General features: G+C 46.1%; 1 protein-coding gene across 3 annotated transcripts in view; it reads right to left on the bottom strand.

Moving 5' to 3' along the window:
• Positions 1–27217, bottom strand: part of SRGAP2 (SLIT-ROBO Rho GTPase activating protein 2) — a gene marked incomplete at both ends in the record, with an annotated part of 86318 nt that overhangs the window by 14469 nt on the left and 44632 nt on the right. The window contains 11 exons of one of the 3 annotated variants that reach the window (XM_080632946.1): positions 1324–1401; positions 2915–2975; positions 4386–4416; positions 5972–5999; positions 8344–8428; positions 12886–13083; positions 13683–13784; positions 15200–15424; positions 19590–19718; positions 20164–20379; positions 23209–23271. In XM_080632946.1, the coding sequence (XP_080489072.1) occupies positions 1324–1401; positions 2915–2975; positions 4386–4416; positions 5972–5999; positions 8344–8428; positions 12886–13083; positions 13683–13784; positions 15200–15424; positions 19590–19718; positions 20164–20379; positions 23209–23271 (1216 nt within the window). The remainder of the gene's footprint in view (positions 1–1323; positions 1402–2914; positions 2976–4385; positions 4417–5971; positions 6000–8343; positions 8429–12885; positions 13084–13682; positions 13785–15199; positions 15425–19589; positions 19719–20163; positions 20380–23208; positions 23272–27217) is intronic. The other 2 variants (XM_080632944.1, XM_080632945.1) reach the window with 2 other exon arrangements.

Below are 27217 nucleotides of genomic sequence, written 5' to 3'. Positions count from 1 at the left end.
TGCCACAGTTTGTCTGGATTACAAAAGAAAAGATGCCCACTTAAGGAGTTGTTCCCTAGGGAAAACTCCCTATCAGATATAATTAGATTTAATGATGGGGCAATCCTCAAATTGAAGCTATATATATCCATTATGTGACTGAAATTACCAAAGCTTGCCTATTATCTTAGTAACACACAGTATAATAAATGGGCTACTACAAACCGGAGCATTATCCTTGATATTAACTGCCACCAAGGGTTCTGGCTGAAGTAATAAACTGCAGAGACATTATTGTTAGCTTTGTCACTTCTGTATATCATATGCTTTATGGAGACAAGCAAGATGAAGCAAAGAAATATAACATCACCTTTTTATTTCTGCATGTTAGTGCAGGAACAACCGGCTCCGTTCCCAAAATGACTGCTACTGGCTTTATGTGAAAAGGGGTCTGATTCTGATTGAAAGCCTTTACCTTCAGCCTGAGAGACACATTCTGCTTTCTCTAGTCTTGAGGATTTTCATTCTCAGGTAGATGGAGAGGAAGATGGGGGAAATGAGATGCCACGTTTCACACATACTGTTCAGTAAATGTCTCTCTTCTTAAAAGCAAAATAAACTTGCTATGCCTCATTAAAACCTCTCTCAAGCACCGAATACACTAACTCTCTTTTTAGTGATGTATTCAGGGAACTGACACAAGCCCTGATGCTTCCAGTGACCCAAGGAGGACTGGGGAGGCAGGCTGTGAAGACTGCCTGAGGATCCAGTCCCTTGAACCTGCCCAGCCAGAAACTGATGGGTCTGGAGGCTCCCAGCCATTCCCTGCCTGTGTAGGGCATGGTTCTTCACATCCCAAATGCAATCTATTAAAAGCTGTGTCAAGTTAACTGTGTCTTGAAATGTACTCTCTCCCTTGCTGACATTTAGAATAAATGTAGCTTAGCTGCGCCTCAGTAACATGGAAAACATCAAATTCCCCCCTCCAGCAGCCAGCCTATTTGCAAAGAACAGGGGGAGAGGGTAGGGAAATGCAGTTACACCCGGTAATGAAATTCTCTATATCCTTTCGTGTTACAAATAATCAATAAGCTATCAGACACCGGAGAAGATTGAATTCAGAGCATTTATTATACAGACACTCTACAAGATATAAAGCATAATGCCAAACAAGTGAGTGTTCAAGGTTAATGAGCACGGGGGAGGTGTTTGGGCTGGCCTCACTTAGGAAACACAAGAATCAAAGGAACCAAATCTCACAAGCTGCATTCAAACCAGGCCTTTTTAGGAGAAATTCCTACATTTGGCAATAACTTCCCACATATTGGAATAGATCTTCCTTACCTCTCTCAAATGCATTTTTTATGTCATTCACTTCAACTTGTGACCCAGACACCCGGAATATTCCTTCATGCTGCAAACCTATAAGATGAGATGTTGTAACAGTAAGATAAGATAAGCTGGCACCTTCATCAGCTATTAGCCTAGATGAGAAAGGAAACATAAGTAACGCAGGCAAAAAACCCACTGTATTTTCCTTGTATGTCCGGGCACGTTCAGAATATGTAAAACCAGAACATAGCACATAGGGAAAAAATAGTAACCCTTCTTTGTAACCTGACAGAGTACCCGGGTTCCAACAGCCACGGGTGTTATCTTCTGCCCTGAAGGGTCCCTAAAGGATTTTACAACCCAGAGAAAGTCATAAACTAACAGTACATCAGCCAGAGGTAAAACATGGCCAGCTACACAAGGAAGCACCTTATTCTGCAAAGGCCCAGAGCAAATCAGCCAGTTGAAACAGAAGCATTTAATTATCCCAGCCTGACCTCCTATCTAGGCTTTAAGCCACTCCTGCTAAAAAGGAAGCATTAGCAACATCAGAAACCCCGGTTCTAAAGGAGGCAGCTGCGACACGCTGCTTCGAACAGTGAAAAGAAACAATCCCAAGTGCAGGGAAGCAAGAAGGAGAATGACATCCATCCCACACCTCCGCCGCAGCACACTGCAAAATGTCAGTCAGGCTGCCTCCAACAACGCTCCTCCCTGCAGAGTGTGTGCATCAGGCAGCTTTGGCCCTGCTGCTGCCTAACATGGGCTTGTGGTATAAAAATCACACATAAAAATCACATTCCAAGTCCAAACTGCACCTTTGTGCCATGATCTGACATTCAGCGCCGGAATCGGACAGATCTTCCCACAGACTCAAGTTAACCCAGGAATAAGAGTCTAAACCTCCTGATGGAGGCCCTCAGTGACCTGGTTTAGTGGTGGCCTTGGCAGTCCAGGGGTAAAGGTTGGACTTAATGATCTTAAAGGTCTTTTCCAACCTAGATGACTCTACGTGCCCCATTTGTCATGCCCAGTTCTCACTGCAATGTGGTTTCAATGATTTTTCCAGCTAATGTCCAAGTATGGCCTTAATGAAGGATTAAAGTAAAGATGATGGGAATGGACTCGAGATTAGAGTTTCTAATCTGGTAATTAAACAAGGAAAATGAAATGGGACCCACTACCCGACTCTGTTGTGGTTAATGAAGATAAATTCCATCTCTTTCTACAGATGTTAATTCACAGCTGATTTCCATGCTCCTAACAAATGATACCAATTAAAAATGAAAGCAAATGACAATAAACATATAAAATCTTTATGCATCCACGGCTGTGAAGTTAACCTTGGAAACAGGTATAAATCATCTCATTGTGGCAATAAGCAAGCAATTAATTCACTCCTTGACCTCCTACAGTGTGCTCCTCCTCCCCTAGGAAAAGCACAGATTGTTGGTGCCGAAGGCCACACTTCAGGGCTCAAAGCAAGGTGAGTGGTGGTGAGGCACGAGTGGTATCTAAGGCTGGGAACCTTATTTTACAAGAAACAAAGGGATCTGGTTGGAAGAACAACGTTTGCAAGGATCCCCTTTGTCCATAAACTCACCGTGTCTGCTAATGAATCGTATGCAGCTCTCCACGACCAGGGGAATGGCTTGGGAGGAATCCTGGAGAGAGGGATTTAAACAAGAGTAGTCAGAACGCAGAGTGATGGCGAAAGTGGAGAAAAGAAGAAGAATGGAAAGCATAATTATCCTCTCATTTGCCACCTTCTGCTTCCAGGCAGTTCCACATGTGTTTAGTGAATAGCCCAGCAGTGACTGCGTTCACAACCCATTCAACAGGGTCCTTGCTCACAGCAAACAGTTGTCAGTTCAAGGCCCCAGCGCAGTAACATCTTCTAGATGGCCCGTTTCCAGCTTATACAACATTCAGGATGGAAACGAGCCTTTACACTTTGCTGGTCTCTGCTTCACAGATTACCTTCCAGACAACTGAGTTGCTGCAGTTATTCCTCCCATTTCGGGGAACAGCAACTGAGCAACCAAAGTGCAGCAGTTTGCTTAAGGTCAGATGCCAGTGAATAAAATTACCATGTGATTAATACTTGAAGTGTCTGTTTCTGTAGTAGGAACTCACAGAGAATCACATATTCTGGGTCCCCAGTAGAGGTTAAACCTCTCCAAGCAGTTCTAAATGTTAGGTGCCAATCCCCAAACCCCATTAATCCCCATCAAGCTACTGCGAGCTGCAGGTTCAGGGTTTGCAAACACATCACTTTTCAATCCAGGTTTCCAAACCAAAGGCAGAACATGCTTCTGAGAGACCTCAAAAGCTACCTGTGAAAATGGCAATCACAGCACACACAGGATTCATTTTCAGCATAGGTAAGGACCATTTTAGAGCAATTAGGGACAACCATTAAGCTTAACAAATGAGAAAGGTCTGACTCTGCACATCAAAACTACAACTTGCTCTCTTACTTCATTTCCAGCGCACAAAGAGCCTAAAAAGTACAAAGCAGTCCCCCAAGACAGACTGTATGAAAGACAATTCCAAGCCAAATTTTATCTTTACAGTATTAACAAGAAACTCTTCGTTTTTTTCCTTATCTCAAAGAAACACATTTGAGCTCATCAGGTACTAAAGAGTAAGAGATTATCCACCGCAGCCAGGGAAACAAAGCACCCCTGCTGTAAGTCTTTCTTACTAGAAGGGGGAATGGCTTTAACCTGCCAGAGGGGAGACTGAGATGAGCTCTTAGGCAGAAGCTCTTCCCTGTGAGGGTGCTGAGGCGCTGGCCCAGGGTGCCCAGAGAAGCTGTGGCTGCCCCATCCCTGGCAGTGTTCAAGGCCAGGTTGGACACAGGGGCTTGGAGCAAGCTGCTCCAGTGGAAGGGGTCCCTGCCCGTGGCAGGGGTTGGAGCTGGAGGAGCTTTAAGCTCTCTTCCAACACAAACCATTCCATGAGTCTATGGTTCATGTAAGAGAGGGAGGAAGGATAAAAAGCGCTTGCTTTCCCTCTGTCCTCCCGTACACACACCCCCCTGCTTTGTTACTTAAGGAAATGATTGTTACCTGCTTCCTTACGGTGGAGCTGCGCCTGCCGCTGGGGAGAGCCGAACCGCCCATGGGTGCAGGAGGGAAAAACAGAAGAGAAAAGTCAAGATCCATCCCCGTCCGTCCGGTCGGCATTCCAAACCACACGTATATTGGAAGAGGGAAGGAGCCAGACAGACAGGTCAATCACAGGGACTTCGTCTTATTCAATTCGCGGAACTTCAGACAGATTTTAAGTAACTTTCTATCTCTAAAAACCTGGCATAGGCACCAGGGAGTCCACTGCTTTGACAAAAGATTACCCTCGACATTCTAATTCCAACCACGTGGAAATCTGTCCTATAGGGCTCCTGGTTGAAGATGAAGTTTGTCACCAGCTCAGAGCTGCGCTCCAAAAGAGCTGCTCCATGGAGGGGAGAAGCAGGCAGAAGCAGGCTGGTTCCTTCAGTGCTGCTAACAGCTCCCACTGGGGAGCCCTCAAACACTGCACACACCAATCAGGTTAAGCTATCACAGTCTCATTTCTTTTTGTGGGTAGACATTAATTGTAGAAAATAGGGTAAATAAGCCTTGCTTGGCCAGGATTCTTCCCCCCAGATTGATTACTGGGGTTGAAAATTCCTATAGTAGCTTGTAAAAATGAAGCATGAGGGATAACAGGAGAGGGGCCCTATTGTAGCACTGAAGCCAATTCCCTGCTCGGGTAGATGGCTGCTGAATTCTAAATCAGGTGATGAGAAGTGTGATTTTTTCAAAGGCTGTACAATGTATTAATACAGAGGAAATTCCTTTTATCCCAATCAAAACCTGAATGAAGAGAAAGAAATGCGATTCCATGGGCTGTCACCGACAATAAGGTCTCTTTTAAGCTATTAGCAGTAATGATTCTTTGCTATTTAAAAGTGTTTCATGATGAATAATATTTTATTATTACAGATGTCAGGCTCTAATTAGGACCTGTCAGCTTTGCTTTGCTGGAAGGAATGTGAAAAGTAGTAATGACTCCAGATCGGTAGCAATCACCTTCCTTTTGTGAACAAGGCAGGATGATGCACAGCCCCTGCTCCAGCTTCTCGTGCCCAGTGGAGCTCCTGGAATCCATCAATTTGGAGATGGAGGTTTGTTATGTTTTAGCAAATGCCCATGAGGAGAAGCTTAGTTATGGTTCTGTGATTAGAGCTAATTATAAATGAGAAGTTGATTCTCCACAACCTCTACAGTGCTACAATCCAGAGTGTCAATGGGATGAAGAGCTTTCCAATTTGTTTAGTGATGTGGATCTGCTAAAGCCAGTCCAGAGGAGGCCATGGAGGTGGCAGCCCAGGGCCCCAGCAAGCAAGGGGAGGTGCTTAAGCAGGTTTTGCATCAAAAGGAATACTCCTTACTCACCCAACCAGAGCTTACTAAGCAGATACATAAGCTGCACCACTACCTTGCACTGATGCAGGTAATTGTGATGGTATTCAAAGCCCTATCAACTAGCAGGGACTTGCTTATATATTAGCTAAATAAGTATTTTTAACCAACAGATACAGATCCTGGGCTGGTAATAGATCTAGAATGGCAGCTGGGCCTTAAAACATCATCCCCTGAGCCACACCTACCTGGCAAGGGAGCAGTCAGTCCGTTGACCTGGTAAGAAGACAAAGAAATACAGCGTTAGGAACGGAAAAATACTCTCAACAGCTTTGTAAAGCCAGGTTTGGAAGGAGATGGAGGAGAAAAGCCATTGGAGATGGAGGAGAAAAGCCATTGGAAAGGGAGGAGGCATCTCTGGGGAGATGGACAGGGGTTGCTCCCCATAGGAGCACTGCTGGGGAGAGCACAGAAGCCCATCCCCATGCTAAGGACTCCTGTTAATGCAGCAGCGTTTTAATAACAGCACAAGGAAAGAGACCCAGAAAACTTGTGCTATTGGGAATTGTCCAGGCAAGGCCTTCTGCTGGTGTAGATCATCATCAGTGAAGCCACACTGATTTACAACAGCTTAAAACTCTTTCTTCCCTACGGCTGCCTTCCTGCTCCTGGGGAGCTGGAAGAACGAACGAGGGAAACATCTAATTGCCGATGGCTGACAATTAGTTGCACGCATCTTGATAGCCACTTTCCTCTCCCCATGCAGAGCCAAAACAGTGCATAATTGACAGGAAAACGTTATCCCGAAGCAGCATTTCCAGCCACCTGTCCCGTTCCCATCATAGAATATTCATATATATATAAATGACATGGCTACAGCAACAGCAAGGGGCTCCTACAGAAAGGTGACAAATGCGTACAGTAGGCAGGGACATCATTGTAGCTAGGAAGACTTGCTGCTATTTTTATTACTGGCACTTGTCATCTTTAGATTAAGGTAATTTGCAAGAGGACTAATAAATGTCACCTGAGGATGGGCCAAAGAAGCAGAAGAATTAGAAGAAACCCATGCATTCTGCAGCGACTGAGGACACGCAGCTCATTTTTCACTAAAGGTTCTAATCATGCACCGGGGACTTGTGAAAGGAATTTTATTTGTCCATTTCCCAGTTAAGGGACATTTTATGGATAAGTCTAGGCACGGTCCCCAGTTTGTACCATTAACCTGCTAATGTGGGCTTGGAGCTGTAAGGTACCTCCCTTTGATCTCACAGATGACAAAGTGAGCTCTCCCTGACACACACTGGGTCCCTTCACAGAGGGACTGAGGAAGCTCTGATTTGCAAAGCAGCCACGTGAAAACAGAAGCAGCCTTTAAATCTGCATAGCAATACAGGAATCACGTTTAATTTCCTCTTCTTCTCCGCCACCACAGCTTGAGATGGGTTCAAAGGGCAGGCAGGTTAAGAGGAAACAGGGCTCGGTATGCAGAGGTCAGCTATGATCCAGGAATGTGATTAGTCACAGGGCAGCCCGGGTGTCACTTGGAGATATTTAGAAGCAAAAGCAAAATACCCTAAGGACACAGATCTTTGGCGTCAACCACCCTTTCTACAGCTGAAGAGACGAGCAGCTTTAAACAATAAAGCTCAAAGTGATGCCAACATCCTTCCCTTACCTGGTGGTTTTGGTCTGATAAACATGAAACTCTTCATTACTGTAGCAATAAGTACTGCAGGTTTTATAGTGCATTTCTAAAGGGAAAGCAAAGCACTTCAAAGGCCACATGCTGTTTAAGTTTTCATTCAGAAGATTTGCACACCATAAACCTTGGGGAGTCCAGTTAAGTTCCAGATCAAAACATGAGCCCTGCTCCAGCACATCAACCCAGGAACGAGTTGAGCCCTCTTTTGACCTGACATTTAGACTGTTAAAACCTTCTTCTCTGCAAATATGAGGCAGGCAGGTTTCTATGGAAACTTGGATGCATAGCTTAAGTGTGTCTGGCCAACAGGATCTGCCCATACCATGAAGGGGAAGAAATCTGCCTTTGTTCTGACACTAACAGCAAATGCATAGTCAGTTCTGGCTGCTGCCCCTTGACTAATGCCCTCTGGACAGGCAACATATTTGACATGCTCTGAAACGTGTTTGATTCTTCTAATAAAAGCCTGGGCTCACATGCACTGGTTTGGTCTGGATTGAAGCCGCAGAGGTGAGAAGCAGCTGAACTACCATGCAAACAGAACTTCTGCCCAGGCTAACAAGGCAATACTGCTCAACCAGCAGTAAACTGTAAATGTCAAGGTTTACCCTGATACAGATCATGAAGTGAGAAGCAGAACACACACGTGTACAGGGAGAGAACAAGATGAATGGGGGGGGGTGGGGTGTGCTTCATCTTATCCATTAGTAATTCATTAAGCATTGTCTGTGCACCATTAATCCAACAGCCATGGAGGTCATTTGGCTTCTCCAGCATGCAGAGCAGAAAGATAAATTCAGAAACCATGAGTATGGCCGCTTTGAATAAGCCATCCAAGCTCACTGCACTCAGCTCACTAACTGGGTAAGTGCAATAGCCTGGCTACTAGCAGTGATGAGCACTGCCAGGACTCACTTTCTCCCAGGGTCTTCTGAAGAAGGTCGTGTTTGGCTTGGAGCTTCGTTATCAGGTTCCTGCCCTCCAGATACTCCTTCATTTTCTGTGAAAGTGGAAAAAAACCAAGATTGTGAGTGGAAAAATTAATTTCTTTGATTGCATTTTAGGTTACTGGATTCTGAACATGATGCTGAAGAGAGAATGAAGAGCTCATAGCTGTAAAGTGGAGACCTCATAGCAGCCTTCCAATAACTGAAGAGGGGCTTAAAAGGATGCTGGAGGGGACACTTCATCAGGGACTGAAGCAATAGGATAAGGCGATGGGTTCAAGCAGGGATGATTTATGTTAGATATAAGGAAGCTCTTCCCTGTGAGGGTGCTGAGGCGCTGGCCCAGGGTGCCCAGAGAAGCTGTGGCTGCCCCATCCCTGGCAGTGTTCAAGGCCAGGTTGGACACAGGGGCTTGGAGCAAGCTGCTCTAGTGGAAGGTGTCCTTGCCCATGGCAGGGGTTGGAGCTGGATGAGCTTTAAGGTCCCTTCCAACCCAAACCAGTCTGGGTTTCTATGATCCTATGAATTACGCTGACATTTAGGGTGCAGAGGATGAACCAAGTCCTCCCGGGTTCTCCAGCAAACCTGCAGTTCAGTCCATCCAGATCTGCAGTGCAATTTCTATTGTTTCACCGTGGGATCAGCTGAATGTTTGGCATCTTTTCAAGCCATCCGAGAAGCTGTCATGCCTCTCTCCTGCAGACAGGGCGGAATGGAAATGCACTTCCCTCGCGCGTCACGGGCAGTGAATGAACAATCTGTTTTAACAAACTAAAAGGCTGCTACTGTGCTGCTTCTCTCACTTAACCTCCCTCACCCCACTTTACTTGTCAAATAGTGCGTCTGCCTCCATGCTGGATGATACCCAGGCTTGCAGGGGGGGCACGGGACAAAACAAATACAGATATTATTGAAGTTCAGATTTGTTCTCTGGGTGCCACATTACACAACCACGCAGCCATTTCCCCCCCCTCCTTCTTTCTGGTTTTTCACAGCTCTGCAATTGCTTGGGGTTCTTTTTTTTACAGCTCTTTCATCTCTTGTTTTGCAGCTCAGAACAGCATTATTTATCTCCAGGGTGCTGCAGCGCATAAAACACTGCTGTACAGTAGCTGTCCACATTATAATTAGGACATGTTTACATACATAGAGCAGAAGTCTTCAAATAGCTCCTGATGCTGAAGAATGGCCTGTGCTATTTGAAACATTCAGCTAGCAAAATGAACACAAAGAAAGCATCGACATTTAACAGTGAAATGTCCCAGTTCTTGTCTTCATCTTTCCCCAAATCCATCTATTTTCTTTGGGTTCTGGTTCAGTATAGCCAAATTAGACTGAGGTGAAGAACAGAATTGTAGCAGTGAGAGTTCCTGGACCCTGCTTGTCCTATGCAACAGCAGCCTCCATGCAAGATGTGAAGAACTGTGATGGAATATACACATAGTGCTGGGATTGCTCACCCTCGAGAGGAAAGGGCACCAGGGAGACCTTAGAGCAGCTCCAGTGCCTAAAGGGGCTGCAGGAAACCTGGAGAGGGGCTTGGGACAAGGGCCTGTAGGGACAGGCCAAGGGGAACGGCTTTAACCTGCCAGAGGGGAGACTGAGATGAGCTCTTAGGCAGAAGCTCTTCCCTGTGAGGGTGCTGAGGCGCTGGCCCAGGGTGCCCAGAGAAGCTGTGGCTGCCCCATCCCTGGCAGTGTTCAAGGCCAGGTTGGACACAGGGGCTTGGAGCAAGCTGCTCCAGTGGAAGGTGTCCCTGCCCGTGGCAGGGGTTGGAGCTGGAGGAGCTTTAAGCTCCCTTCCAATCCAAACCAGGTTGGGATTCTCTGATATCCAGCAGCAGCACTGAGGGTGGGAGGAACCTTCCAGGCACTAAGGAAGTGTCCAGGACGAGCTCTCCAGCAGTCTGTGTACTGACAAAAACATCTGCGTTGGGCCTTTAATGAACTGCCAGGGTCTCTGTTTTACGTCCCTTTGGTTGACAACACTGGAAGAAAAATGTCACAAGAATTCAGTCCCTTTGGAGCATCTCAGCACTTCCTACAGTTTATACTCCCTATAGTTAATACTTCAATTTTCTGTTGCTGTTTTAGAAGAGAACACGAAACATGATCACTGTGGCAAAATAATAACCACAGTTCTTGACATTTTCCTGCAGAATCTGCTCCCCAAACCCCAAGTGTGTGTTTTGCTCCATCACTTAAATGGAGCATGCTCTGGCACTCGCCCATGCTCAGGCTGATCGCTCTGGCTCCGAGGCATCAGTAGTGGTCATGTGAAGACCATTGCCTGCCTGCAGATAGGTACCAGGGATTGTTAGAATGGAGCAGAAGAGAAGGTTCCTAGCCCTCAGTGCAGCATTTCATGCATTCTGTTTCCTCATGCCTAACATTCTGTACCCTGCCTGTTACAAGTATGCTTATGAATAAAAAGCACTCATTTTAAAATAAGGCTTCAGGCTGTTTTCAGTGAATTAAAGAGCCATTAGCATTTGATTTCTGGCTTAATAAAAACAGTAAAAAAAGAAGAAAATAATCAAACTCCAGGAGAACTCCTAAGGATTTAATTTCTAGCAGAGCACAGCTGGAGCCAGACTAAGCACAATCAGACGCAAAGCAGCAGAAATATCCTCAAATCATGTTATTTTGGTGGTGTAAAAATGAAGAGGGGAAGGGGTGTTGTTAGAGACTGAGCATTTGGCACCTACCAGCTCCTCACAGCCATGCAACTTTGGCATCCTCTCTGAGTCCAAACCTACTGCAGTATTTTTGCAGTGGGAATCCCTGATCAGGGAGCACATATAATGAAGCCAAACACAAACCAGACTGTTAAACAGGGAAATTCAGGTTAGATCTTAGCCAGAAGCTCTTCCCTGTGAGGGTGCTGAGGCGCTGGCCCAGGGTGCCCAGGGAAGCTGTGGCTGCCCCATCCCTGGCAGTGTTCAAGGCCAGGTTGGACACAGGGGCTTGGAGCAAGCTGCTCCAGTGGAAGGTGTCCCTGCCCGTGGCAGGGGTTGGAGCTGGAGGAGCTTTAAGGTCCCTTCAACCCAAACCAGGCTGGGGTTCTATGCACCCTCCCACACCCATCACAGCCTCGTGCTGGCTCCAGTTTCGCAGCAGTGGTACCCAGGCCACATCCCCAGTTTTGCCTCCCTGAAGTCGCTGCCACCTCCTTGCTTCAGCTGTCTGCATTAGCTCAGGGCTAAGTCAATCATCATTCCTATGCCTTTCACTGACACAGGGAAGTTTAAGCTTCTATTCTGAATACAAATCTTCCTTCAAAGCCCTCACAACAGAGCAGTCTCGGCACCAGCGTGCAGTGCCATGCCTCTAGTGGAAATACAGATTATACTAGCGTAGAGATACTACAGGCAGTACTCCCTCAATTCAATCCCCGTGGTGGCATCACTATCTTTACCTGAGAGCTCTGCCTTGTTAGCAATGCAGTACACACTAATATGGAATATTCTTTCAAACTAGTATTTTCCTTTCCATTCTTATCCCTCAGCATTTAGCACATCATAAGGTATGAGGGGATTTAAATCTCCGTTCTGCAGTACACTTTGCTTTTCCCCCTACACAAAGAATGCCTCGCCCAGATCACTGCACAGCTCTGTCCTCACTCTCATTAGCATCCATCGGAGTGTTTGCTCATACACTGAACAACCTGCTCCTTATAGATTCAAAGCTTGAAATCCTAATAAAGGGCAGTAGATCAATCAACCAAGCACCCGATTAGGCTGGTTAGAGAGGGCTTCCATGGCCAGCTCCATTCTGCACAGTTTCAATCACCAGCTTCACCTTCTACAAAGGCTTTTTCATTCATTTAAGCCAAAGTCTGACAGGAACCATCCTGCCAGCGAGTTTAATCTGCACAGAAACTTCAGGCTTCTAATAACTAACAGCATTCTTGGAAGAGGAATGTAAAGAGCATTAAATACAGCAAAAGATGCCCAAAGGAATGACAAAGTAACCAAGGTAAGAGACAGGATTTTCATCTGCTGATTTGAAATCACTTTTAAATGGAAATGAATTCAACAGTTCAACATCAATCTAATTTAGGCATTAAAAACACAGAGTCTGTTATGAAATTCAATCTAAAAAGCTCTTAGCATCTTGTAAAAAGGCATTGACTCAATTAAAAGCTGATGTGAGCTGAAACTGTAAGATGATAATAACGAAAAATGAAAGAGCTCAACATTCCTTTAGTTTGCATTATTCCTGAAATTGATATTTACAAGCTATTGAGCTCTCCCTCAGACAAATCCTTTTAGATACAGGAGAAATCAAATTTTACACAATTTATCCACAGCCTAAGTTTGCATCAACACAGGGATCCCTGTTTGTCAAGAATTCAAAGCACCCGCTTTTAAACCCTAAGATACTTACTCTGCTTGGCCAAAAATCAATCACAGCAGCATTTTTGCAAGGCGATAGCATCAGTTTGCACTCTCTTGCGAGTGTAATTCTAAATACATTACACGTGCTTGTACTGCAAATTAACTCCTTACTGTGAAGTAGAACTGCTCTGTCTCCTGCTGGTTGGCCCGTCTCTTGGCAATGCTGGGTTTGCTCATGAATGTTTCCGAGACAGTGGATTTCACAGACTCCATGGAGTTGCTGTACTGAAAGCAGTCCGAGACATCAAAGTCCTCTATCGTGACTATATCCTGGATTGTCTGGAGCGTAGCTTCCATAGTCTTCTTAACCTGGCCAGCAGGAATCAGAGTACATAAAAAATGAGGATAGGGTGTTGCAAGAAAACACAAAGTACCCTGAAATGTTTTACTAGATGCTGCAAGGGCTGAAGCAGCTGAGGGACATGGGCTAGGTGAGCCCAGAGAAGAAAAGGCTCCTTAAGGGGAGACCTTAGAGCAGCTCCAGTGCCTAAAGGGGCTGCAGGAAACCTGGAGAGGGGCTTGGGACAAGGGCCTGTAGGGACAGGCCAAGGGGAATGGCTTGAACCTGCCAGAGGGGAGACTGAGATGAGCTCTTAAGCACAAGTTCTTCCCTGTGAGGGTGTCCAGAGAAGCTGTGGCTGCCTCATTCCTGGCAGCGTTCAAGGCCAGGTTGGACACAGGGGCTTGGAGCAAGCTGCTCCAGTGGAAGGTGTCCCTGCCCGTGGCAGGGGTTGGGATTGGGTGAAGTTTAAGATCCCTTCCAACCCAAACCATTTTATGGTTCTACTAATAAACAGGTATTACTGGTTTCACATCCTGTGTGCCATAACTCAGGTTATTCCTTCCCCAGCCCCTACTCCCCACTGGAAGTTGTAAGAGGGTTCTTGATCTGTGGTTCATTAGCTCACCTCTTCATTTTCAATCTTAAGCGTTGATAATCTAGACTGCAACTGCTGGCACCTCTGCACTAACTCACTCTGGACTGGTTGCTGGGCACATAGCTGTGACTCCTGGAAGAGAAAGAGCACTGCTTTTAGAGTGCTGGGGGAAGAAACACATAATCAGGAACACTGCAGTTACTTCATTCAATTATTAGAAGCAAACAGCTCCCAAAGTGCTTCATTTAAAACTTTGCAGCCCTGGATTTGAACCAGTGGAAAAGGTCCATGTTCAAAAATAGCACTTCCCTTCCTGACTGTGCTGAAAAGGGAGCAAGAGAGAAAGTGAACATCAAAGAAGTAGTAGAAAATATTAGCTACTCGCAGTCATATAAGCTTGTCATGTGTTTTGGAAGCCTGACGTGCTTTATTAGAGATATTAGGCTAAATCCCACTGCACATCAGGAAGAACGTGGTTCAACGCATTAGCCAGGCAGCCTGGGGCAGGCTCAGCTCACCTACCTGTACACTGCAGCAACAGGCACAATTCATGCATAAGGCTACTTTTTAAAGGCAGAAACTGGAGTTTTATCACACATCACATATGCAATCTGGTATACGCAGGACCATTGCACCAAGGCCATCAGCCTGCACTGATAAACCCTCACTTGGCCTTGAGAAGAACCAAGATAAATGACTCAGTGAATGGGAGCTGTTAAGTGCATGACAGCCTGCAGGTGATGCTTTTTCTTCCCAGGATCTTAGAGGATCCTTCCAAAGCACAGAAAACTGAGAGAGGTCATTTGCAGTCTGAGGGTTTAGCTTAAGGGGGAAGAGACAAAAAGGAGCCTTAAGCAGCGATTATAATCCTTAGCCCAGAAGAAGAGGTTGGCTGCAAGAGACCTGACAGTGTTTCCTCCGGGTTCAGGAGGAAAATCCAGAAATCCAACCAATCGACCTAAATTACTGCATTGCACATGTGTTCCCATTTAGAACTGCTTTCAGCCTGTGTGACTTTAAACAGCTCCCAGATGAGTAACCACATCTTGATAAACCTAAAGAGAGAGAGAGATTTCCACTGCCAAAACCTAAAATCCTCTGACGGCTTTGTCTCATAGGGAAGATGCAAAAAGCACCATTATAAACCTTTTATACTCTACAATTCCACACTCAAATCCTTCCCAAAACCAGCATTTAAGTTTCTTGTTGCCCCTTCAAATCTCAAACTTCAGTTTGTCTCAGGGTGAAGGGGTAATCTTGTGGGTTGAATGAGAGGCTAAAGCTGTTTCCTATCCACATGCAGTATTATACTCCATGAAGTGTAATTCTTAATGAAGCATTTTCAGCTTCAGTCGCTTTGATAGTCATATTCTGACATCTGTGCCATGAGCCTCTGCTTAATCTTTACATCAGCTTCTCTCCTCCTCCTCAAAACAGAGCCAAGCAGGTGGCCTTGTAGTGGGTCTATCTATCAAAGACAAGGGCAGTAAACAGGCAGAGGTGGAAGTGTTTACAGAGCTAGAGCTGGAGGAGGACTACAAACTGACCATGTCACCCATGTGCGGCTGAAACTCGAACTTCATGGGTGGACAGAAGACGTTGTTGTACATCTCCATCAGGCGCTGCTTATCACTGTTGGCATCCAGGTTCTCCACGGCGTTTTCTATGGCATCCAGACCCTCGTGCTTTGACTGCTCCAGGTTTAGCTCAGCAGACAAGAATGTCCTGAGGGCTCTGTTGAGGCTAGCGTGGTATCCCAGGTCACAGCACTGCTGGAAAAACACACACAATTCCATATGAATAAGCAAAGAAATCCTGCAATGGATATTAAAATGCTTCTGAAGCCAGAAGTTATCTAAATGGATAGCAAGTTGTGGATGCTTTATCATCTTCTGGGTACCAGCACAGTCCCACATGTCTCACTGACTGCAGAGGCACTTTGACTGGGGGTCCTAAGAGCAGGCCCTAAACAGAACTTTCAACCTATAAGCCCATACCAAATGTTAACATCATGTTGTAATTAGTGTCAAGACAAGAACAGCTTAAACTTACAACAGTTTGCAGTCATGGAGTAGTAAAGACTTCATTTCATGGTGTTAAACACAAGCACCCTGGAAGTGGGAACGTTCAATAACATGGCAGCCTATTTCTTTAATTCGAACCTTACTTTAGGGGCACTGATTCCCACTGAACATACTCCAAAATCCTTACACAAAATTGTTCCAAGTAAGAGGAAAAAAGGCACTAAAGTGCTATCTGTAGTAACAAGCCACAGGGTTTGGAACATCTGCAGAAGTTAACCTGCATCTAAATACTTCTACCCAAGAAACAGAAAGCTGCTTGATTCAGTGTACTTCAGACAGCAAGAACATGACCTGGACATCACAGGCATAAAGAGCAGAGTCATCCAAAAAGCAAGGAGCAGGCGGCTGCGATGATTTCACTGCTGGGGTGAAACAGAAGAGCAAAACTCTCGAGCAGAAAGTGGTCGTGGTCAAGAATTTCCTGGCTGTGAGAGCAGGATGATGTCACTGGAAGACAATCCAGGAGCTTCATCTCCACTGTGGCTGCGCAGCCAATTCTTCACGTTTCAGAAGGGAGAAAGGAGCTTTTCATTAGGATCGGAACCAGCCTGAATTCTTCAGACATCCAATAAAGGGAGCAAGCAAGGAGCCCACCTTCTTGGAGTTACAAGCAAGATTACATACACTAGGAGACAATCCAACAGGAAAGAAAGCGACCATCTGCTTGATTGCTGCACTGCTCTGTAAGCAAAATTCACATGAAATCTCCTCCTCGCCCATCATTTGGGTCTCATCACTGTCATTGTGTGCAAACGCAAAAAGAAAAGGAAGGGGAGGAAAGAGGGAGGGAGAAGACCATTCCCTGCCTGCTGAGAATTGCTGTCACCACATGCTGCTCGATGCCTGGCTCCTGTGCCAACCAGCTGTGGCAGGTGGTAAAAAGAGCTGCAGTTGCTGGTTAGGCTGGTGGCAGAGAATTAAAGGATATTATATTCAATCAGAAAGAACAAAAACCAGCCCAAAAAAACCCCAGCAACAAAAGATGCTTGATTGAGAATGTGCACGTGTGGAGGCAGTCTTGGATCAACAGCCGCTCTTCTGCATGCACATCACAGTGCTGCTCTCTGCAGTAATCTGGGGAAAGCCAGACGGAGATGGACCAACAGTCCAGCCAGCATGAGGATCAGCTCAGATTTAGCAGGAGCAGTGGCTCCTCTTCCCCTCCTACTGTGGGCCAGACCATTGCACACTCACCCAGGGTGAGCAGTTTGGCCTCCCTGTCCTTGCCCTCCTCCAGCACACATCTGTCTAAGAGGCAAAGCTTATCCATTGCACAAGGGGAGGTCACTGCTGGGACTGGAAAGTCAAATGGGACTTGCTATTTTACACACCACCTTGCTGAGCAGCAGGACTACATTGAGCCAAGAAACCCCGGAGAGGGGCTTTGGGCAAGGGATGTAGGGACAGGACAAGGGGAATGGCTTTAACCTGCCCGAGGGGAGACTGAGATGAGCTCTTAGGCAGAAGCTCTTCCCTGTGAGGGTGCTGAGGCGCTGGCCCAGGGTGCCCAGAGAAGCTGTGGCTGCCCCATCCCTGGCAGTGTTCAAGGCCAGGTTGGACACAGGGCTTGGAGCAAGCTGCTCCAGTGGAAGGTGCCCCTGCCCGTGGCAGGGGTTGGAGCTGGAGGAGCTTTAAGGTCCCTTCCAACCCAAACCAGGCTGGGATTCTATGAACACAAAAGCTTTTGGCTTTATGTTACTGAAACATTTGGCTCCGTGTGACAGAAAACATTTCTCAGCCCACTCCCCCACCCGAACATTTTTCAGAGGCCAACGTACCACATTTATAAACGTCTCTGTCTCCCCATCCCTTTTCTGGGTTATATAAATGTTTGATGGAATCGTTCTCCAAGGAAATCAATTTTTTATAAGAATTTAATGATAACCCATTCAAATTCACTTCCCAACAGGACAGATCATTAACCCTTTGCCAGCTGGCAGCTTTCAAACACGTCCCAAACAGAAGATGTAAGAAGAAAGAGCCCTCTTGGTTTAGAATGCAGTTTACATTTGGAAAGGAAACTCTGAGATCCGGGAGTAAACACCAACAGTAAACCTACTCCAGGGAGAGCATCATAAGGACTCACCCCCCCCCATCTTTTCTCTTCTTTAGATTCCATCCTAGTGACCCTTTCATAAATAGGAGTTAATCCAAACTTCCCCATTACTGTAATGTTTCATTAGCATCAAAGAGCTGCCTCAGTCCCCGAAGTCAGGAAATTCAAAACTACTGGGCTATGTCAGGAACAATCTCTTGCTCTGAATCATGAGGCAGAATTAACTCACTGTTACCCTGCCCTGCACACTGGAAGCACACAATGGGCTGTACAAACATGGCAAGTTCAATGCTGTTTGCCCAAACACAATCTACTTGGAAGCAACTCGGAAGATTGCTTTTAGATTCTATTTCAAGATGCGGTATCACCGAAGGATTAAATCAAGGAAGAGAATTAAAAGCTGGCTTAAAAATCCATCAGGATCAAAGGAATCAAAAATTGTTCTGGGTTTATGAAAACCAAATAGACTTTTTACTGTACATTTACAAAAGCAAACCAAATGGCACGATTCAGGTAGAGCAGATGTGTAAAAGGTGTGAACAGGCAGCAGGTGCAAACCAACCGGGGCTCTGCAGCACAGCAATTGTGCAAATCACGACCCTTTACAATAACAATGCTTCCCACACCATCCAGTACTGAGGAGCCTGACCTCCAAAGGACAGGCTTAAATAAACACCCAGCAGAGAAGTGCACTTCATGTCATTTTGTGATCAGCTGAATAAATGCATTATATATACTGTTAGCTATGATAATAGCTGACTAATTAATAATGATCTGAGTGCTCTTTAATGCCTGTGTCTAGAGACACTTCTATCATTACCTCCCCCTCCTACAAGGCAAGCTCCCTCCAGGCTTTGCAGCCGAGTGGCTCTAGCAGTGCTTGGCAAGCAGAGTAAGAGCAAGCAGCAGGCAGTGACCCAGACACAAGGTGCTCAGTGCATCTGGTACTCCAGTTCTGCCCAGTTATGTAGTTGTGAGATGTCTCAGGACTCCTCACTGGTTTTACTCAGTGAAAGGAGGGTTTTGTTGTGTGTTTTACCAAAAGCAGGCATGATGTCCCCTGAATACAACAGACTGCAGGTAGCTGGGGAACAACCTCCTGGTTTACTCAGTTTCTGCAGAGGGCATCCTTAAGGAAAGGGGGGACTGGTTTCTGTAGCCAGTCGATTTCTTCATTTCTCTGTGTGAACAGAGAGGCAAGCAGAACCTCCATCACCAGTGGATTGAGGTGTCAGAGAACAGAAGGTCTAAAAAGCAGGAAGGTTCATCCCTCTTGTGAAATACGCTAGAGAAAGCACTGGCCTTGAAATAGATGGAATTTTGCAAAACAAGGTAAAAGCAGCTTTAGAAGACGCTTCTGTCCTCAGTTTCTGTTACCAGCTGCTTTACCTGCTCTACAGTTAACATTCTGTTTGAAAATGTGCCTCTGCATTACAATCCTGCTTGTCTGCTTGAAATAGTGAATAAAAAATGTAAAGCAACTGTGATACTGAAGCCGAGTTTCATGTTAACCGAGCAAGTCCTCCTTCTGCACGGTTCAATGTCAGGTTTCTTCTGTGAGTTTCTATCTGTGCAACAAAACTGAGTTACTCAATGACGAAAAGCTCACTTAACAGCTTAGTGACCAGTTGTTATGCCTGTTGTTACCCTCTAAGCTGCCCATCCAAGGTCCTCATTCCACAGCTGTACAGAGGTTACCAGTTGTACCAGTGTAGAAGATGCTGAAGAATGAAGGAAAGACACGTGAGGGTTAGTGGCAATGACACTCATTGCAGGCACCCAAGCAGCAGCACTTACATCAATGAGATCAGACAGGTCATGAATGTAATACTTGAATACAGATGCATTGGTGGCTTCCAGAGCCAGCAGATACTCGTTTCTTGCCTTAATGGCCTTCAGTCTGTTTTCTGTGTACTTTGCTTGGCGCTAGAAGAGAACCACAAACAGAACAGAGGTTATAAAGAGGTGCAGCAGGAGTAGTAGCAATCTTAGTAACACCAGAGAACACTGCACCATCTTACTGTGCTCACACATTTCTCCTCTTTTGGATTCCAGTTTCCTCAAGACTCAAAGACTTAGATTAATTATGAGGATGGTTTTAAGCAGTATTATACTAAACAGTTCTGCACTTCAAGTCTTCTCTTAAAACAGGCTGCAGGTTGGGGAAGATTGAGGTTAGAATGAAGGAACAAGGTGGGTTTATGAGGTTACAGTCCAGCTCCAGCACTACCACAGTGGCTGATAGAAACCCATAGGTAGTCTGAGGGCTGGTGCAGGCACCCCACCTTCTCCAACAGAAGCTAGGCCTAAACTTGGTCTTTTCAGAGCCTAAATCCTCCCCAAGCACTCTACACAAGCACTAGGGCAGTACCTTCTCCTTCATTTTCTCTATTTTCTTGACAGAGCTTCGTCGAACATGTTTCTCCTCAAACTTGACGTTGGAAGTTGAGTCAGGGGAGCGCGGTGTCTGCTTGTCCTCTTGCTTCACTGACTTCCCAATCTGCTTTTCCTCCTGCTTCTCCGCCTCTTTCAGTTTGCTCTGAGCACTGATGCTGTCAGCGTTGTACATATGGTAGGTCTTCATAACCTGCAGAAAATGATAGCCAAGAGTCAGAGAGCTCCACAGTTCCATTTGCTGAGGAAGAAATGGGTTTACCTAACCACCTAACTAGGCAGCCATGCGTTCTGCCTTACTTTAGCGGCGTGACCAAGCCTCAGGGAGAACAGGAATGATGTACCTGGAAAGCTCACGGGTGAGGAAGGACAAAATCCTAAGGAAGAGGTCATATGCTTCATCATCTTTGCCAATGCACCCCCAAAACCATACGCTTCTTTAACATACCTATTTCATAACAGCTGCCCATCACGTTTATATTATATATAGATGCCCATCATGTTTATATATGATACTAACTAAGCAAAGGCATTCAAACAGTGCCCAACAAGCCAGATCTGGTTGGTAACCGGGAGTTAGAAATATCTCAACTGGCAAAATGGGAGTTTTCCCATCTCAACAAAGCAGGACAGAAGACGCCTGAGTGGAAGTGCAGCTCTCAGAATGAATCTGAAATCAAAGTGGATGATGCTGCAGCTGCTTCTTTGTTTCACTTTGGCATGAGCCTTCTTGTATGATCCAATAAAGGAAGCATAGAAACCAAATAAAGATACAGATTAAACCCAGCTTCCTCACCATTCAAGGGAAATTATATGCCAATGCTGGGAAATGACAGCTTTCATCAGCAGGTAAGGCTGCAGAAGGAATGCCTGTCAGTCTTCCACCTGGATGAATCAGGCCTTTACACATCCCAAATCCCAAGGAGCTGTCCTGCAGATCAATAATCTGAACATAACGGCTGCCAAAGCAGCTCAGGTTCCATTTGTTGAAATCCAATTGGAGATGCAGAAGTACTCCTGTTCACCTTATCTAAGGAAAATAGTATTAAAAGAGTGTGGTTCTTTCGCTCAGGGAGAACTGTACTGGACCCTGGATAGACAACTCTTATTATAGCACATGTTTGATAAGTACAGATAGTCACAGGAATACTCCCCCTTCATGTCACAGGATATTCATGTCTAGCTGTGCGTTAAGGAAACAGAACAAAACCACCAAAGGACATAACATGTCAACTAGCTTTCCTCATCCATCAATGCAAAGCATATTTCTATAAGGGCCCCCCAAAATGCACAGTTCCATAAAGACACCCCAATAGCGCCATTCCAGCATTAATAAAGCCCCCACCTGCAAATCAATTACTTCAGGTGAACCCCCGTTTATACCTATTTCACCTCAGGCTGAACCATAACATGATTTTACATAAGGAAGACACATGCTCTGCCTTCATGCAGTGATCAGCAAAGGTTTGCAGATACAAAGAGACGTTGTATTTAAACATGAAAGAGAATGTGAGTGCAGCCAGTGTTCGGGAGAGGCTTGCTGAATAATTTACACACACACACTTTCGGCTCCTGCATATGCTTAGACTATAAAGCAGGCATTTATAATAATAGAGGCAAAGCAGTTTCTTTTCCTCTATCACTGAGAGTGGGACTGGCAGAAAGCAAGAGAAGCAGAGAGAGAAATTCCAGTTTTAATGTTTTTATCCTGCTGATGGTGCCGCATTGGCACCCACAAGCTCTGCCTGCTGAGGGCAACAGCACAGTCATGGGCTGACACAGGACACTTCCTACCAAAAACTTACAGGTCATTATAATCCTCTAGGCTTTATCTATGGAGGAAACCTGAAGACTTCATCCCTATCCATTTTGCCTGAAAACAGGGATTCTGCTACTCCTCTGGATGGGCTCAGAGCAAGCTGCTCCAGTGGAAGGTGTCCCTGCCTGCGGCAGGGGGCTGGAACTGGATGAGCTTTAAGGTCCCTTCCAACCCAAACCAGGCTGGGATCCTTTGAAAGAGCAAAGGAAACATATCTCAGTGCAATGACCCAACATATCATTAAGGAAGGACAAACAAAAGGACATTCTGAGCAACAAAACCGTGTGTGGGTTCTGCTTTTCAAAGAGAACCAGCTCAGTAACAGCTGCAGAAAGCAAGAATTTAATCAAGCAACAGGCTTTGCCATTCATCCCCGTGAGCAGAGACGGCCCGGAGCAGCGTATGAACTTTTATGAACGCATTCCTTCTCCTTCCCGAGGCAGTGCCTCGTTCTCAGTGTCTCCAATGGATAGACTGGGAAGCAAAGAGCACAGATGGAGGAGAATGACTCTAAAGGGAGCTGTTTTGCTGAAAGAGCTGAGGAACAAATAAACACAGTTGGGTCCCCCCGCTGAAGCCGCGTGCTGCCTTCTGTACATGGAGACCACACAGCACCACGGGCTGAAGACTTGCAGTGTGTTTGGAAGTAACTCTAATCATGGACTGGTTTGGGTTGAAGGGAGCTTAAACCTTCCCCTAGAGCAGGTTGCTCCAAGCCCCATCCTGCCTGGCCTTGAACACGGCCGGGATGGGGCAACCCCAGCTTCTCTGGGCACCCTGTGCTTAAGAGCTCATCTCAGTCTCCCCTCTGGCAGGTTAAAGCCATTCCCCCTTGTCCTGTCCCTACGGGCCCTTGTCAAAAATCCCTCCCCAGGTTTCTTATAGACCCGTTAGGTATTGTAAGACTGTTACAAGGTCTATAACTCTTTTTAAACCCAACACTGCAGCTAGCAGCAGATGTGCATTAAGGTGAGATCTCTGAGAAGTGGAGCCAACACTTATAGAGCTGAAACAGAGGGACAGAGTGAAAAAGTGAGATTTATGGTGCTCTACAGACTGGTGAGCACCAGCCGCCCTGAGCTGCACAGCCTGCAGACATTTATCAGCCTTGGTGCTTAGTCCCTGTTGTAACGGCAGGCTGGGAGAAGTCAAACACTTCTTCCTTCTGCCTGAAAAGATGCCAAGAGAATCAGTTTGATTTACCGTGTAGAGTTCATTCAAGACTTTCATCAAGTCTTCCTGGAGCTGCAATCCCACTTCCTTGCTCTGCAACAAAACACAGAAATGAAAGTTAATTGGGGAAGACAGTGAAAAGGCAGAGGAAGTGAGCACGCTCCCCAGCTAGAAATCCTGTAGGCTCGATTAAGCACTGCTATTTATGCCAGCAAATCCAATAACTGCTCAGCCCAGAGCCACTGCTGGTCAAACTGTACAAACAGGATTAATACAGTGAAACATTACATATGCACAGGCAGAGAAGCCTGACAGTTCGGAGACAGGGAAATTTCCAAAGAACATGGGATTTTCAACAGTGCAAGCCTTCAAACACACAGATTTGCCCATTTTAGCAGCATCAAGCAGAGCTATGAATGTGGGACAGGTCGGTATGGAAGCTAAAGAAAGGCAGGATAAGAAAGCCAACAGGAATGCTCTTCCATCGTACCACGAACCGGGCAATACTTCAAGTGCATGAGAGCCATCCACCACATCCCTCACGCTCCCATCTCTGCAGGCAGCCCTGCTGCTCCTCCCTTTGATCCTGCACCTCACTGCCAGCCCTGTGCCACCGCCTGCTCACCCCTCTCACCCTTATTCCTTGTCCCCCAACCACACACATCACGAGTTGCTGGTGTCATCTCATCGTACTGATCCCTGAGGATATGAGGGTGCTCAGGTGGGGCCTGGCAAAGCCTCATAGAGACAGATCCATGCAGGAAGCTTTGCTGCAAGGTCTGCAGCTCTCACTTGTGTGAACATACTAAGTTTATTTCCTGGATTCGCCAGGGCACAGTCGCTCTTGAACACCCTCAGATACTGGAGTAGAAATGGCTCGTTGAAGATGCAGTGCTCCATAGAGTCCTAGAATGGTTTGGCTTGGAAGGGACTTGAAAGCTCCTCCGGTTCCAATCCACTGCCAGAAACAAGATCCACGGTTTTCCATCTCTGAAAGAAGCAAGCTGAAGCTGCTGCTCGTCCCTGCACTGATACGGGTGGCAAAGATTTTTACGACTGCCTTTTCCCTCACCACCGGAGATGATTAATGGAAGTGACTGCCTCTGTCTGAAATGCCCTCAGCACTGAACTTCTCGCACAGAAGGAGCTCTTCAGCTGTGCTGGTTCAAGGCTGGACCGATCGCCTGCCCTTCACCCAGCTCTTTTCAGCTCATTTGCTTATTTCCTGCATAAAATTGCTCGTTCACTGTGAAACTGCTGAAGCATCAATTATGCGAAAGATGAAAATGAATATTTTAATGCATGCTCAGGTTGAAGAAGAAAAGCAGCAGCTTAAGAGCTGAACTGTCAAAACACCCAAGTCTTTGTGCTTCCAAATGAGCTCTCGAGAAAGGAACTGCCAGATTGCTGGACTGGAAAAGAACTCCCATTAAGATGAAGGTAAGATAGATCACAGGTGCCACGAAAACAAGAGCTGTGCAATGATCACTGCTCATTTACTGCTGCTCCCTCTACTGATTCCACCAACACAAACAGGTTTAGGGGGAAAATTAGCTCGGTGGCCCTGATAAATGAAAAGGCACTGGAGGAAGCAGAAGGGTTTGCTTGGGAAAGGCAAAGGAAAACGCCTTAGACATTAGCACAGAAGCTGTTGCTCAAGTGCTGTAGAGGGTGGTGGACCTGACACACAGAGAACTTGCCTGAGGCCCCATAGAGCTCCAAGTGCATCCAGGTTAAAACCAGCATCACACAGGCAGGCGGGACTTCAGGCTCACGCTAGAATGTGGCATGGAATTACAACTGAAATGCATGCCAAGGATAACCAACCGCATCATCTCTGCACTTGCAAACGTCTCCAGGTACCAATTGCTATTTCAACATCAATCTCTTTATTATGTTGTTCAAAGGCAGATGGGGTTTCGAATGATGCACTTTGTAAACAGCCTTCCAGGAAAAAGCGACAAATAAAAGCAAAAAAAGAAATATGATAAATTTCATCCTTATCTATTCCTGGCTGTACCTGCAACTGGAGTCTGTCTGTACATCCCCTAAAACCCCCGAGGAAGGGCTTGTGAACCAAATCTTACCTCTTTGACTCCAATAATGAACTGTGGGGAAGGAGCATCCCCACAAACCGTGTCACCTCCTCATCCCATCAAGGCTAAACACTTGTCCCCTTGATCTGGGAGATTATCTAGTTTGATGCGCATCATTAAGGCGCTCAGATGATGGCACAGCATGGGAGCCCCCCATGCCTGAGGCTGCGGAAGGGGAGAGCAGGGCAACCTGCAGCCTCAGTGCTGTTCTCACAAGCTGCCTTTTCTCCAGCCCGAAACAGGAAAGTGAAAGAAGCTGCCCTAAGCACACACATGCATCCACACACACACTCACACATGCACACACATACTCCTTTGTTACTACAGGGGGGACATGCACCATGTGCAGAGCTGGAGGCTGCTGCCACCCCTGGCTGGAGCACAGATTCCCAGCGCGCCGTGCCAGCTCCTCAACGGCCTCTTTGTTCCAGCCTCCTCCCCTCCACCTCCCTGCTAATTTAATCAAGATGGTTTTGGGATCTGCTGCAGCACTCGCTTGGCTGTTCCACATTCCAGCAAACATTCACGACTTCAGCTTCAAAATATTTAGGGGGGATAATAAAGAGGAGAGCTAAGGAACGCTGTCAGCGTCTCATGCGCTGGATCTCGAGCCTCACTAACGGGGATCCAAATCTGATGGAAGGATGGTGCAGCTTCACCAAGCACACCGTGATGTTCAGGAGATGCTTTCTGTGTAAGCTCCACAGCAGCAGGGAAGCACTCAGAAACCATCAGAGAGGGAATGAAACACACGGAGATAAGAGATTTTATCTGATACATCGCCTAAAATTATGTCAGCCCGTGTGACAGGGCTGGAACTGGAACCCGAATCTGCTGAGCCTGGAAACTGCTCTCTAACAAGACCATTTCTCTCCATCATTTAGAAAGGAATAATTAGGATGTTTATTCATAGAATCCCAGCCTCGTTTAGGTGGAAGGGAGCTTAAAGCTCATTCAGGGATGGGGCAGCCACAGCTTCTCTGGGCACCCTGTGCCAGCGCCTCAGCCACCTCACAGAAAAGAGCTTCTGCCTAAGAGCTCATCTCAGTCTACCTAGTATCTAATCTAAAACTAACTATTATGCATTAGTTAACATCTACTTAAGAGGCTTGTTAAAAGAAGACTTGCAAGAACTTTATGGATAAGGTGCTTGGCCACCATCACACGGCCCTGCAGAACAGGAATTCCGGGCAGACCTCTTCGGAAGCTTCAGACTCTCCAGGTCTTAAAGCAAAGCTAGGAAAACAAATCCTGTGTCGTGCCGTACAATATACATGCACATTCTGGATGACAGCTCATCAGTTCCCAGTGTAATGGTGCATTATGATTCAGTCACTCATATTTAACTTACAGTTGTATTATCTAGTTTTCTCCACTAGTGATTTCTTTCACCACTATGTCAGGAATAAGGAATTTTCCTTATGACACCAAAACACTCTACTCTGAAAAGCTGCTCCTACATGAAATCACATCACACCACTGCCTCCCAAACTCCAGGCTTAAAGAGCCTCTTCCAAACAACCCCTATCTCCTATTGCTCTTATTTTTGTGCTGATCCTATTGGATCTTGGCCTTCAGACACTCCATCTCAACAAACCAAGCAATTTATGGTTTAGGTTGGGAGGGACCTTTAAGTCCTTCTCAGTGCTGCTCTCAATCCAGGGCCAAATGCAGTGTATTCCATGCCCAATCTACACACACAGGTGACATTTTTAGCCTGTAACATGCAGTAGAATTACTCCAGCTGTAGCCTCTGGCATTCAGTACATCTCCCTGGGCATCAGGCTCTGATCCCACCACTGTATCTGACTGGGTACAAAGGGCTACCAGCATAACAGAAACCATCACTCCAATCACAGCACTACACTGGTGAATTCATTCCCTCTCCCTTCCTCCTCTCAACTTGTTCTAAAAATAAGCAGGTAGGAAAGCTGGGAGACTTC

Source organism: Psittacula echo (genome assembly GCF_963264785.1).
Source record: "Psittacula echo genome assembly, chromosome: 22".
NCBI classification, from domain to species: Eukaryota; Metazoa; Chordata; class Aves; order Psittaciformes; family Psittacidae; genus Psittacula; species Psittacula echo.
This window is presented reverse-complemented; position numbering and strand designations above follow the sequence as displayed.